Source organism: Trachymyrmex septentrionalis, unplaced genomic scaffold (genome assembly GCF_001594115.1).
Source record: "Trachymyrmex septentrionalis isolate Tsep2-gDNA-1 unplaced genomic scaffold, Tsep1.0 scaffold5, whole genome shotgun sequence".
NCBI lineage: Eukaryota > Metazoa > Arthropoda > Insecta > Hymenoptera > Formicidae > Trachymyrmex > Trachymyrmex septentrionalis.
Window position 1 is genome coordinate 1,991,318 of NW_017305672.1, and position 15,798 is coordinate 2,007,115.

Here is a 15,798-nt window from a genome sequence, read left to right on the forward strand (position 1 = left end):
CACATGCACGCACGCACGCACACGCGCGCACACACACACGCACATTATTTTCCACACAAAAAATGGATAATCTATGACATGACATTTTCCGTCCGTCACAAGGGTCGTAAGACCCGACCGAATAGCGCAGCTCTGGCGTTCTGAGTCTTTCCACTTTTTTTAGAAGGCGGATGTATCTGCATACTCTCGTAGTGTCATTTTGTGTATTTCGTGTTTGTCTCATTTTGTTTGCGTCTCGCAGATTTTCCGCATCAGGTTATTGTTTTTTTTTCGTACGTTGTCATATCGCGAGTTATAGGATAATTGGCGATTCCCTTACGATATTGTAAAGTTTGCGTCGTTATCTACTTGTATAGAGGAAGAGAGAAGACGGCCAGGACTGAAGGTCAAGGAGAAGCAATTGAGGACGGATTGGCCGAGGCGCCCAGCATCTTATCACCCGGGTAGCATGCAGGTGATATCGCTCCACATTTCATTTTTCGTTTTGGTACGAGATATATCTTATCGCACCACATTACAGGCGCATGGCGGAACGATTGCGAGGACTGCAGCCGGGGATGGCCACTACACCTCAGTATCAGCTCTCGGCGAGAGCCCCATGACGGAACTACGGAGACCCCTGAAGAATCGGAAGTGGAGACAGCAATGACCGGAAGCCGGCATGAAGATGCGAGTCTCCCGCAAAAGAGAAGTCCTAGGGAGTCTCCTGAGCAGCCGAAGAAGGTCCATTGAATTCCGCGCGCCAGGCTTGAATGACACGACTTACGCGATTCGCGGATCAATTAGACGCGATAAGGCCCCCTTGCGGAAATAGCGATCCCTGCGTGCTTCCGGGAGGATCAGCGCCCGGCATTTGTGCTGTGGCGAGCAAAGGCGAAGCATGGAGGAAGGATTCACGAGCCAAAAAGCAGAGAACCGAGTGCCTTGCGAGGGGTCAGAGCGGTGAGACGAGCGCCACAACAGTGTAAGATCGCCAATTTCCTAGTCCGGGAGACGCGTCATTGTCATTGTCGGATTTAGCGTATCGAACGCACGAGAAAGTGCCGTGTGTTAAGTTTTCGCGATATTTGCATTTAAGCGTGCCACCTTCCGTGACGACTCATAATAAGCTTTTCGGGAGAGTCATTTTCCGCGTCCGCCTAAGCCACAGCCTAGTCATTGTCATTAAGTCTTATCGCGTATCGAGTTGCATTGTCGTATCGAAATTTTGTATCGTAGTGTCTGCGTGTACTCTATCTTTGCTGACTTTCTGTAAAACGGTTTGAAGCCCCGCGGACGAGCACGAGGTCGCGCCGTGTTTGTGATAATACTGTAACCGTCTCCTATCTCGGCTATCTAGATATTGAGCTATTGTTCGCGTAATTTGCGAGAAATATCTTATGTGGCGTGAACTCGTGCCGCCGAGAGTTAGCGTAATTGATACGCACTGCGTAGAGCATATCGGGGCCTGTGCGAGACTAAAATAACGTATTTTGATTGAATATTGTCGCCGTGATCTTGTCAACGAGTACGAACGAAAGTTGGAGATTAATCAAATATATTTGTTACTCTTTTTTTATTACTAATTATGGTGTGATTTATTGCCGTCGCCATTCGCTTCTCCAAACGATTCTCTATCCACCGCCCCTTCTGCCATTTTCGAAGCTGAGCTATCCGTTACGAGTACCATCGGCGTTCGCAGCTCGTTAGAATATCGTATAGAGAATATACTGAATGATTTTGAGAAAGAGTAGCACGCTCAACTCGTGCCTGGCGCCCAACTATCGGTTTCGAGATTTTGCGTTGCCTTTAAGAGTGGCCACGTGAAGACACATTTCTGTCGCGTTTCTATTGAAGTCACACGCAATTTGACTGTATAAGTGAGAAAATTAGTTGTGACCGCGCGACGAAGTTGCGTCACGCTTGTGAGTGTGGTTGCAAACGTTATGTAGTCATAAAGTTATGTAGTCATAATTTAGTTATGACTTTATATTGTGTAACTACAACCTTATCTCTAATTATACTATGAAATTAAAAGATCGCCTATTTTAATTCTATCAACACCTCCTTGTATTCTTTAAACGTTAGTTCGCGATTGCATTCGCTCCTCTCCCCGGTCACTTGGATTCACTTCCAAGACCGAACAAAAGGGCACACGAGCGCACTGGCACATCTGGCGTAAAAGTGCGTCTCACGGCACACTGATCCAGATTCAGATCTTAACGAATGCGTTCGACTCGTGGTTCGCTCTATGGAACGTCGATCTCGAGAGAGGTTTCCACTTTGTCCCCCTTTCGATTTCCAGCTCGGAATTTCCTGTACCCGGAAATTGTAAAACTTTCAATTAACGAATCGGAAATTTCATACAATTCAGGAACCCTTATATTGTACCTAACAACTCTGACAATTCAGAAGGCATCACTATTCAGCCCGCGCGCGAATCCAGTAACCTCATTCTCGGAAATAAATCTAACGCAACGGCGATTCACAATCCGTTCGCTACGTTAGAATACGCCGTCGAAACCGTCCTTTGATGGAATATCCCGATAATGTATTTTATAGAGGAATGCAAAGAGGCAAATTCTATGTAGCCTCCAGAGGCCGAATCGCAATTTACAAAAATAATAAGAACCCGAATAGTCGGTGAAGCGCGACGTACTATACAAGATCAAGATTTTGATAGCGTAACCCAGTTAACTAATTATTTAAAACAAATATACGGTCTCTCGAAAAATATTTATCACTTATAAAAGGAATTAGGCTGCATTTACTAAAAGAACGAAGAAAATGTAGTCACATATGCGAATAGAGTTAAAATTTGATTAGTATTATAAGATTTATATTATACTTTTTATTATATATTGTATATTACAGATAATGTATTGTAATTGTTTGAGTATTCAATTAAATACGACAATTTCAAGTTTTAACTATATTGATGACATTATTAATATTAAACAATCATTACACGTTTTTAATTCAGTGGCGTTTTTAAGACTGCTAAAGCTTCGATGCAAAGATAAACTTGAGAGGGGGGTCCAGGCATTACTACTATTAATGGCTGTGTTCAGCAAAACGTTTATTTTGCAACTGTTGGAAGTTTTTTTCGCGCTGATTGGGTTATGCTTTTAGATTAAGAGGAATGATCCTATCTCAGTAGACAATCATAAAATGGTTGCAAAACGGTTGTTCTGCTGAACACAGCCAATTCAAGGCAATGCCTATACAGCATAGATTTGTAATATTGCAGCAAAAAATTCATAAATGTTTACCACGCACCGGAGCCTGCAAATGCCTGCGAACGGGAATACGCGGATTCCGAGGCCCATCGGTACATCGCACCAGATGTATCGATGTTAAAAACGCCCTTGTTTTAATTTCCACGGAATTGTTTCAAATTTGCATTGGAGGTGACTCAATAGTAAGAGTTAAAACGTTTGTAATTTCATTTCAAATATATGGTATTCTTACACATGAACCTGTGCTGGCTCACATTGACTTTCTACCTTTCTTCCAGTAAATGTTGTATATTAATGTTGATGTAGATGATATATGTTCTTTTAATCGGTGTATGTTTTTGACTCTAATCATTGCATAGTGATGGATATATTTTCTTTGACAACATCAAAGAAAATTTCCATTCTTATGCCCGTTTATGAACGCGTTTGAAATGATACTCGGATAAATATTTAAAGAAATAATCGGATTTTCTATCGTATTTTGGAATATTATCCCGTACTTCCCTCCAAATGCATTCAATATGTTAAGTATGTATTCTTTCAAAAAATAATAGATATTTAACGTTCAATTTGTTAAAGAAAGTAATCTTTTACAATATTTATTTAACAAATTTCTTTGTAATAGGTTAAGAAATATATATGTATATGTATTTTATGACATGCTTTAATATTAGGTGTACAAATTAATTCGGTGTACCTTTATCGATAACTTTATCGAGTTAAAACCGCCAAGTTTTTTTCGAAGGTATTCGTCAGTTATCCGAAAGATAGTGTAAAATTATCGAAAACAATGGAGATTATTTCGAATATTAAATGTGTATTTGTCTTTGTGTGAGTAATTTTGAATTATGAAAAAAGGCATCGAATTAATGTGTACACCTAATATAATTACATTTCACATTTATATATTTTTTATATAATATAAAATTAAAAAAATAATTAATATTAACTTAAAATATTTATTTATAAGAACCCATCCATATATTAGATTTTCAGATATATTTAAATATTACTTACAGCAGATATATTCATATATAAAATAAACAAATATTCTTGCAAACCTATGATTACCCGTTAATATACGAGTATATATCACGTATGTATTAAAACTTACTTTTTTAGAAAAGATAAAAAAAACTAAAAATATGTGCTCCTCGAATATAACTTTATAGTGATACGTTTTTTTTATTATTTCAATCCAAGCAATAACAGCTTTAATTCTCTTTCAAATATTTCTTATTATTCTTCGAAAAATACATATGATATTGCCTTGATATTTTTACTTCTTCAAAAATATTCTTATTGATGGTCTTCTTATTCCAATCCAAGGAATGGCAGCTTTAACTCTCTGTAAAAAATTATTATTCTTCGAAAAAACTTAAATTAAAATTAAAAATTGAAACACAAATGTACTACAGTCTTTACTAACCAAGTTAAATTCTATCAAAGAAAAAAGTAAAATCCTCAAGTGACATAATCTTTATTATTTGCTTAACTCTAATGAATCTATCATTTGTATAAAAAATTTGATATCAACAACTGGCGACAAGTTAAATCCCATAAATTAAATAAAAAATATAATTCAAGTAGTACTAGCTTTAATTTTTATACAATAAAACCTAAGTATGTATCTTTGTATTCCTATTGAAAGATCTTCCAATTTCTTAATTCTTCTCTCTTAAAAAAAATTATTATATCACAATTTATAATAACCGGCTATTAAGATTTGGTACGCGATTGGATATTACAATTCATTCCAAGATATTTTCTCTTCATCAAAATAGTAGTTACTTAAAACATCTTCTTTAAAACATTATTATTACAAAATTGTATTACTTTATTCAATTTAAGATTTGACATTGTTGATATTAAATCTTTTATATAAATAATAGATATCATTAGAATTAAATAAATAGTAAAGATAGTATCACTCTTGGGTTTGACTTTTTGAAAGAATTTTAACTTGGTTAGTAAAATCAGTAACGCATTTGGATTTTAAATTTTAATTTTTAATAATTTTTTTCAAGAATCAATATTCTACGGCTTAAAGCTTATTATACCTGTTATTATTATGTTTTGGAATATACTTATTGTATTTTAAGCCCGATTGCATCAACATTACTTTAACTCTAAGCAAGACTTAAACACACTTTCTCTCTCTCTCTCTCTCTCTCTCTCTCTCGCTGAGAGAGAGAGAGAGAGAGAGAGAGAGAGAGAGAGAGAGAGAGAGAGAGAAAGAGATTGCAATCGGGCAATTAACCTTAGACAATTTCCAGAATTTCAAAAACATCATGCGCGTGTGTAAAATAAACGTCTAAATATGTCTAAATAAATTTACTCACAGTTGTGAGTTATACTGTATACGAGTATGTATAAATTATTTCCTTTTTATGAATACACCATATAATAACATTAACATTTAAAAATATATTAATATATATTTACTGATTCATTATACTCTTCAACACATACATAGTATAAAGATTACAATTGTCACTTAAATATTATACATAGAATATATTTTCTTTTTGCCAAGACACATCATTAGAGTTTTACTTACATTCAAATGACAAATAATCGTAAGCATTACCGTTTATTGACTAACTTGACGAAATATGTAATTAACATTGATAATCATTTTGATATAATTCATGATAAATATACAGTTATTCAAATTAAAAAAGATAAGAAGACTGATTTGCATATAAACATTTAAAAAATTGTTATACAATCTTCTTAGAATATCTGGTGCAATATTTTCCAATTTAGATATTATAATATAAATGACTTCTCAACACAATTATAAAATATCGCGGAGTTATCACAAACAAAATGATTTCTAGTGTTAACAAAAATTTTGTTTGTGTCAAAAAGACTTTTTGATTACTTCATGCTGATCATATTAGACTGGAACCTAATTGTTTGAACAGAAATATATCGTTCATTCAATTACAGTTTTCTTTATCGCGTTGCATCTATTGATCTGCGAGGCTGTTATAAATGTTATAATAAACAACCTTAAATTGCACTTGTGTCTTTTACACACGTAAAAAGGGCACAATTAATATTCGGAATGTGTTTAAGGCTATACTTTAACATTGGGAATTCCAGTTATTTCTCCTTGCGTGAAATTCATCTCGGAAGTAATTCTCATATGCAATTGCTTAGGACCGTTTTCTCGCGAGTAAATAAATTCTACAGGTGTGTAACATTCTTATAAAAAATTTCACTTAACTGGGAAGAACCGGCAGTGGTTTGCTTTTTTTCCCATTATACAATTCAAAATTTATTAAATTATATATGTTCCACTAAAAAACATGGATAGATTGATACCCTCTGTATCTTTCTATAATCTCTCTTTATTTGCTAAATCTTCTTTCCCCTTTCTTTCCTTCTATTTTCTGCATTAACTTTTCCATGAATTATGTATATAAATATTCATTTGCATTTCTATACCACAATGATTATAAAGTCACATTTATGAAATATTGAAACGGCAAAGCTCGCTAAAAAAGAAAGAGGAAGAAAACATTTTAAGGAGCTAAACTACAGCAGGAATTGGTTTTCCGTGCGGTCTTGTAAAACGCCTTCGACTGAGCGCTGAGTCCTTCCGATTTAGAGACTAGATCATCCAGCTTCTCTCCCCTTTGCAACACAGCTTCTAAGGTATTGTGCTGGTAAAAAGTATCACATTAAATTTTGAATATTTGTACAGTATTTGTATCTAAGGATAAGATCTAGTTTAATATGTGATTTAATTTGTACTTGAAAAATCCGAGTGAAATCCAATAATTAATTTTATTTTCTAGAATTTTTTAGAACTTTATTTTCTAGGATTTGAATAATATTTATAAGAAATAATATTTCATATACTGTATTTGCAAATTAACTAGTTATAATTTCGAATAATTATAATAAATATCTATAAGATTCAAACATGTACTTATAAGTAGTTTTTATTGTACAGAACCGAATCTTTTATAAGTAGTACTCGAATTTTAAAAATAAAGATGTCAGTTTAAAAAATGTAATATAAAATAAACTTGTATTGCGTAGCTCGATGGAATATATTATAATTCAAATACTTAAAAAAGAATTTTACGAACTCGGCTTGTACGTATGTGCCGTGATAATTTATTAATCTCCAGTGTTACGATAATGTAATTATAATATTAAACAAATGTTTCAACCTTTAATGTGGTCCTACTCAATGAATAAAATTAAAATCGCATCATACTGTTACTCGTTATCATGTATAAATTAAAATATCTAGCAGCTTAGAACCTTAAGACATAATAAAAAAAAGGCTTCCTACTATATACATTATTTCTTATCTTCCATGTTGTGTTTGATATTGGTTGTAATTGGACATTTGATTTGTACACCCGCATCACAATTCGCTAGTTTATCCGCATCAGTTATATGATTCTTATCCTGGTGTTCTTTTATTCACATCGTCAGAGAGAATTATACTTTCCAGACCAAGTATAATGTGTAAAACATACTATAATTGTATGTCATTATCAGATGTTTTGTTTTAATTATATAATGTGATCTGGTTACCTGTGATTTCTCTGCCAATTTAATTTCTGTGAATATTAAAAATAATTAAAATTAGCGTAGCTTTCTTTGTTGGTTGTCAAGTACAGAATAAAAGTCATTTTGTATATACAGATGTTCGGAAAATAATGATAAATCTTTCGCATAGAAAAATTTACTCTAAGAAGAAAAGTCCTTTATCATTTTGCAATTTTCGCAATAGTTAATAAGATATTAATTGCTAAAAATTGCCAAAAATTGATCTTCAATAATTTTTTACTTAAAACTATTAACTTTACAGAAAAACTGCAAAAGACAAAAATTGTTTATTTTCTTCTCTAGAACTCTACGAATTTTTTCAGAATTTTTTATTAACTTTTTAATACTACATTTTCTCATTTTTACTAACTTGAGAAAATATGGTATTAAAAAATTCTGAAAAAATTCTAAAAAAATTCGTAGAGTTCTAGAAAAGAAAATAAACAATTTTTGTCTTTTGCAGTTTTTCTGTAAAGTTAAGTATTTGAGTAAAAAATTATTGAAGACCAATTTTCAACAATTTTTAACAATTAATATCTTGTTAACATTGCGAAAATTGCAAAATGGTGAAGGATTTTTCTTTTCAGTTTAGTCCATTCTGTCCTTATATGAAATATATATCATTATTTTCCAAACATCCTATATATATGATTGTCTCATTGTTAATTACCGCCGAGAGATCTAGTGGAGGATAAACGATTCAGGATAGAGAGATAAGCATTGGATAAATGTATGGTGTCACTTTGTTAAGGTCTAATGTTTGTCTTTTATTGTGTATCATTTCAGATATCGCTCTTTTTATATACGGTTTATACTGGGATATGCACATTATCCCAATTAAAGTCATGATTTTGATATAGTCTATATTCTGAGATAACTGACAGGGAACCGCTCCTTTTATTGATGTCTTTCATATGCTCTAGCACTTAATTGTCTTTTCGTTTGTTCTACATACGTGGCCTCACAATCCTTGCAATCTATTTTATATACTACGTCACATTTATAATTTTTTTATCATTTTATAATTTTTTTCGTGTTATCCTCGCCTGTAGTAATGATCTGATTAGTTTGCAAGGAATTGTGAAAAGAGCAAGCATGTTGACTTTGTTAGCAATAGTAGTAAATCTGTTCAATATGCTCTTTATGTATGGAATGGTAAAAAATTTTTTAATTATATTTTCTATGTTTTTACTTTTGTTGTGTTTTTTTATGATACATGTGAAAGTGTAACCTATTATTAATGATTTTAAAAATAAAATTTAGTGGATAGTAATTTTTTAGTAAAATGTCAATGTTGTTTCTTTGATATTTTTTAAGTAAAATCGTGAATGTACTATTGACATTACTTTGTCGACTATTCGAAAGATAATTCCTTTTTTATGTGCTACTGGGTGTTGTGAGTAATAATTAAGATATCCGATGTTTTATTCTTTTTGAATAAGTCAAATATGATGCATTGTTCTTCTCTAATTAAGTTGACATCTAAGAAGCTAATCTGATGTTCTGTTTCTGTTTCCACGAAAATGTAGACGTTCATGAATAGAATTGAAAATCACGAGTGTTCATCTATTTTATCATTCGGGATGGTCAACAAAATATCACATATATAAAAAAAAACGATAGTCTGAATGATAGTTTTTTGATAGCCATTGTCTCAATATCCTACATCGCTATGTCCGTAACTATAGATGAGAGAAGAAATCCCATTGATGCACCAAATATTTGTTTGTAATAGATATTTTTAAAAATATGCAAAGTGACGAATATTTATCCGATGCTTATCTTCCTATCCTGGATTGTTTGTTCCCCACTAGATCTACTGACGGTAATTAACAATCATGTATTGATAAAATGACTTTTTATTCTGTACTTGACAATCGATAAGGAAAGTCATGTTAATTTTAATTATTTTTAATATTTGCACAGTTAAATTAGCAGAGAAATCACAGACTATATTACACATCATATAGTTAAAACAAAACATCTGATAACGACATACACACAGTATTACACTTTATACTTGCTCTGGAAACCATGATTCCTCTGACGATGTAAATTTGAACAAATTTGAATGTAAATTTGAACAAAAGAACACCAGGATAAGAGTCATATAAGCGATGCGGATGAACTAGCGAAATATGATGCGGGTGCACAAATCAAATGTACAGTTACCATCAATACCGAACACAACATGAAAGATAACAAGTAATATAGGAAGGTCTCACTTTTTACTACATCTTAAGATTCTAAGTTGTTAGATATCTTAATTTATACATGATAACGAGTAACAGTATGATACGATTTTAATTTTACTCACTCAGAAGGACCACATTAAGGAAATCGAAACGTTCGTTTGACAATATAATTACATTATTGTAACAAATTAATAAACTGTCACGGCACACACGTACAAGACAAACTTGAAAAGTTCTTTTTTAAGTATTGTAATATAAAAGTTATAATATGCAATATTAACGTATAAAATTAATATTTAATGTACAATATTATCTTTAATATTTTATTTTTTATTTGTGACTTTTTTTTTATTTGTGACTTTACTTACAACTTTCAAAAATTTTTTCGATTGTTAATTATTAATTATTTCATTATTTTATATTTTATTAAATAAAAAACAATAATAAAAAACAATTTCGTATTTTAAATGTATTGTATGTTACTTATTTTTATTTATGATAATTTTAAATTATAATAAAATAATATATTAAAATGACACTAATGCTGAAAATGATGCTGCAAGCAAATAAATTCTAGCGCGTTAGATTTCCAAGATAATTGAGATTTAATAAATAAACAATAACTTTTATGGCAATATTTGACATTTTTTTTGTAAAGATTAACATTATCATGAAATTCCGATCAGAAATCATGGAGTTCATTCGCTATAAAATGCATTTTTTTTTACTTCAATAGCTTACTTTTTAACCATATTAGCCAATGAAGGATTGAAGATAGGAGCTATTTCAAATATGGGAACTCCGGTAGCGTCATGCAAAATTTTGAAGGTCACATTTTGATAACTATATTTAATGCACAGAATAATAAGATGAATCAACTGATGAAAATACATAGCTGTTTCTCAAAACTTAACAATTTGTAATAAGCAATTATATAAAATCTATTTTATAAAACAAACTGTGTGTGTAGGGGAGGAGGAAAGGAGCGCGTGCGCGCGAGCGCCATTATTTTAAAGTAATTTTAGCTCCTATCTTACATTCTTCATATCATAGTTACGAGGGCAAGTCAATAAGTTTTTAGAAAAACATAGTAAAACAATTTTTTTTTATCGATTCATTTTTATTTCTCAACATAATCTCCTTTCAACTCAAGACACTTGATCCAACGATTCTTCCACTTTTTCAAGCCATCCGAATAATATGATTTTTCCAACCCTTCAAAATAAGCCTCTGTTTCGTCGATGAGCTGCTCTCTGGTGGTGAATCTTTTTCCTCCGAACCATTTCTTCAGGTTTGGAAACAGAAAATAGTCGCAAGGGGCTAAATCTGACGAATATGCTGGATGGGGAAGTAATTCGTAACGGAATTCGTTGAACTTGGCCATCGGTGCCGGGCACGTGTAATCCTGTGCATTGTCTTGATGGAAGAGCACTTTCTTTTTCGCCAAATAGGGACGTTTTTTCTTTTAAATGTTGTTGAAATGGTCTAATAAGGCTGCGTAGTAATCGCCATTAATCGTTTACTTTGACGGAAGATAATCGATATGAATTATACCGCGTGCATCCCAAAAAACTGTGGCGATCACCTTTCCGGCCGACGTCACGGTCTTCGCCTTCTTCGGAGCTGGTTCACCCGGTGAAGTCCATTGTTTTGACTGTTCCTTCGTCTCGAGTGTAATGGATCCATGTTTCGTCCACAGTAATGAATCGACGCAAAAATTCATCTGGATTACATTAAAGCATCTTCAAACATTGTTTTGAAATCGTCACACGGTCATGCTTATGGTCCACAGTGAGCAAACGCGGCACCCATCTTGCCGATAGCTTTTTCATATTGTTCGTGCAAAATTGAAATCACTGTGCCATGTGATATGCCTGTGGCCTCAACAAGCTCGCGCACTTTCACTCGTCGATCAGTCGAAACAATATCGTGGACTTCGTCGATGATTTCTGACATAGCAGCCTCAACGTCCCGAACGAGGTGCATCACATGTGGATGTACAACCACGTTTAAATTCATTCACTCAATTGTATATAGTCGCAAACGCTGGTGCAGATGTGCTATGAACATTATTCAACTCGGCTTTGATTTCTTTCGGCGGTAAACCTTTCATATGTAGATGTTTGATTGCTGTACGAAACTCGTTTTTTTCCATTTTGCAAAAAATACAAAGGTTGTTCGCTTTAATCGTCTACAGAAACGAAACCACGCGATGAATTCCGCTCAAAATGTGACAGTAATCAGCTCAAAGATGCTACTTGTCAAAATTTAATGTGACACTGCGAGTGCCCTCTGACAGATTTTCTAAGAATTTATTGACTTGCCCTCGTACAAAGCAAGCTATTGTAGTAAAAAAAATGCATTTGATAGGGAATGAACAGTACATTCATAACTTTTTATCGAAATTTCGAGATAATGTTAGCCTTCTTTACAAAAAAATGTCAAATATAGTTAAAAAAAAAAACCATTTTTTTACGTATTAAACCTCAATTATCTTGACGTGCTAGAATTTTTTCAATTTCGGAGTCATTTTCAGCCTGTAAAAACCTATAAGAGACACATAGTTTAAAATAAAATAAATGAAAAAAATAAAATTTTTGTAAATTAATGTAATAATAATAGTAACAATAATAGTTGCTCTTTATACTTATACAAACACTTGAAGAAACGGTAAATATGCCAAATAGGGAAGTCAATTCCGATGACCTTGACCATGACATACGTTGTTTGAAAAATGTCTTTTCTACTATATATATATATATATAACGAAAATTTTCTACTTTAAAATATATTTTACGACTTTCCACGCAAAGTGAAGTCCACCTCACCTCTTCCCCTGCCAAGGAACGCCCGACTTTTCACACGAAGCGACTGGCAGGGGAGAGTGAGAGTCGCTTCGCGTGGAAGTTGTGCGTCCCTAAGCAAGGTGGGAAGTGAGGTGGGCGTCGCTTTGCGTGTAAATCGCGCGCTCCTAAGCAGGGGGGCGGGGGGAAGTGGAGTGAGAATCGCTCCATGTAGAAATCGTGCGCTTCTTGACAGGGTAGAAATGGATGAGAATCGCTTCGCGTGGAAAGTTGTAAAATATATCTTAAAGCAGAAAATTTCTGTTTTATATAGTAGAAAAGAGACATCATTTTTCAAACTTTTTTTATTAGTAACTTTTTAATGAATGATGAGCGACGACTAAAACTAGTGATGGAGGTCGTAACCTTGACAACATATGGCAAGATCAAGATCATTGGAGCTGACTTCCCTACTCGGCATATTAGCCAAAGGAACATAAAACTTTTAAATAAAAATACCAATTAGGGAACTCAACCCAATGACCTTGATCTTGGCATATATTGTCAAGGTCATGACCCTGAGTGATCTCCAATAGGTTTTAGTCGTCACTCGTTATTCATTAAAAAGTAATTAACAGTTAAAGTTAATATTTCTCTGCTTTTTACATAAAGAATTAAATAACTTTAGATACAGAAAGGAGTATAAGATAAACGAATTCAAGGAATACAATTTCTTACGCAAAGCGACTATAGTGGAAGGAATTGGACATAGTGTGCTCAGTTTGGACAAACTACGAAACTAAGCCCTTTTTGCGAGTCGAGATACCGTTCAGAACCTAGGCTTGCAAACTACGAAGAAAATAAATGATGTTATTATGACTGATCTCTATGTATCTTCGTCAAATTCTGCTATGTGTTCTTTTCTCTCTTCGTTTCGAAGCGTAGTGCAACATCAACCGTAAAGGAAGTGTTAAAGGTAATTTCAGTTTATTAGAATATGTATTATAAAGTTATTCGAAATGAATCCCTATTGGAATTATTCAATTATTTCTTAGATTTCTATTGTATTTTTTAGAAAAAACGAAATAATTCTGTAAGTGCCCTGAGGAAGATTTCGCCGAGCTATACGTTAGTATAAGTATTGTTGGCACCAATTGTACTTATTTATTTATTCATTTATGTATTGATTTGTTCATTTACCCGGGAAAAAATGTTTTATACATAATTGTATATATTGACATCACAATATAATTATAAATAAAACATGTCCATATATATACAATTATAGAAAATTATACGAATCTTACAATATTTTATAATTCACATATAAAAAAATTCTGAATTTTAGAATTTCTATATCATTTGACAACTGTTTAGAAAATATTTCAAATTTTTTTATACAAATCTTATAATATTTCAGAATTCATATTTATAAAAAATTCTAAAAAAAAAAAAGGTATTTTGAGTATATATTTCTGAAATTTTAATTCCTATTATAACTCCTACTCATTCTAATAAACGCGTGAAAGTAAGTAAGAGCTATGATAGGAGCATACAATATGAGAAACGTTGGTAGTACTAGATGATTCATGATAAAAAGAGACCGAATCTAAATGATGTGTATGCGACGAAGACAACAACTAAGATTGACTAAACTGGGATCTGAATGGTTATCGAACAAGCGAGAAGACAGAGAATTAGAGAAAGACGCTTTCAAATTGAGCACACAATGGTTTAATTTACACCGAGGATTCGATTCGGGTCAGAATACAAGAACTAATCAACTGCAGTCGTGCATTCCCCTGTTACAGTCGAATGACAAGGGAATGCTCGACTGCAGTTGGTTGGTTCTTACATTCCAACTCGGATCAAACCCTCGATGTAAACTAGGCTCATGTAATCCTTCCATGAAAGCGACTTTCACCCCACTTCGCCCCCCTGCCAAGGGGCGTGCGACTCTCCACGCGAAGATTGAATTAAGGATGTGTATCGACAACACGGAATAAAAAGATTAAACTCGAGGATGAACATGGGCTCGAAACATGGCATCGGAAACACATGGAAAATAGTGGAAAATAAACGATGCGATTTTAGTGCCGTTGCGGAAAAAGTTGGAAGTATATGTACTACATGATAATGCATACGAAATACACATGTATGCACGTTTTATTCTTAATGCAGAAATTTCAATGTACATTTCATTTTATTTGAAAAATACATATTTTCGTGCATAGTCATAAATTATCATTAATTATTAAATTATCGTTTTTTAACTTACCGATATTAAAAAACTTTAAATTAAAAAAAAAATAAAACAGAATTGAACGACAACTTCTCAAAATATATTCTACGCATAAAAATACACAAATTTACAGAATTACAGGAAAATGGAAAAAAAAATTTATCAAATCCTCTAAGTGTTAACAGTTTTTTTTGCTTGAATTTTTGTTCTTGCATACAGCGCTTTTTCGAAACCGTGTTTCAAGCCCATCTTTTTCGTAACTGGCCGCTTGAGTTTGGTCTCCTTCTTTTTACTCCGTGATTGATAAGAATAATCTCGATGTTTGACATCGAAGTTAACTTCGAAACATGCTATCTAAGATAGAGAAATATCGGCTATATAACATCGATGTTTCTTAAGCATCGGTGTTTCTTTTTCTTTCTTTGTAATAAAGCTTTAATTTATAATGTAATTTATAATGTAATTAACTACCCTATAAGAGGCATAATATTAAAAATATTATATAATACGAGGGGGGACCCAAAAAAACGGGAATTTCGTCATAACTTCTTTATTTCTCAATATTTTAACACCAAATTTTAATCACCTTCAAAGTATTCGCCATTGACCACAACGCACTTCTCCAAACGATTCTTCCATTGTTCAAAACAGTTTTTAAATTCACTCATCGGGATGTCCTTTAAGCCTTCCAGCGATTTTTGTTTCACCTCCTCCACAGTGGCAAAACGCTTTCCTTTCATATTCCTTTTGAATTTGGGGAACAAAAAGAAGTCACAGGGGGC

The 15,798-nt window shown here is 33.0% G+C and overlaps 1 protein-coding gene across 3 annotated transcripts in view; it reads right to left on the reverse strand.

Moving 5' to 3' along the window:
• Window positions 1-15,798, reverse strand: part of LOC108751581 (synaptobrevin homolog YKT6) — a 72,778-nt gene that overhangs the window by 16,798 nt on the left and 40,182 nt on the right. The window contains exon 4 of one of the 3 annotated variants that reach the window (XM_018491829.1): window positions 6,260-6,892. The exons of the other annotated variants lie outside the window; for them this stretch is intronic. Coding sequence (XP_018347331.1) covers window positions 6,752-6,892 — 141 coding nt within the window. The 3' untranslated portion in view covers window positions 6,260-6,751. Of the gene's footprint in view, window positions 1-6,259; window positions 6,893-15,798 lie in introns of those variants that run through there. 3 annotated transcript variants of the gene reach the window in all.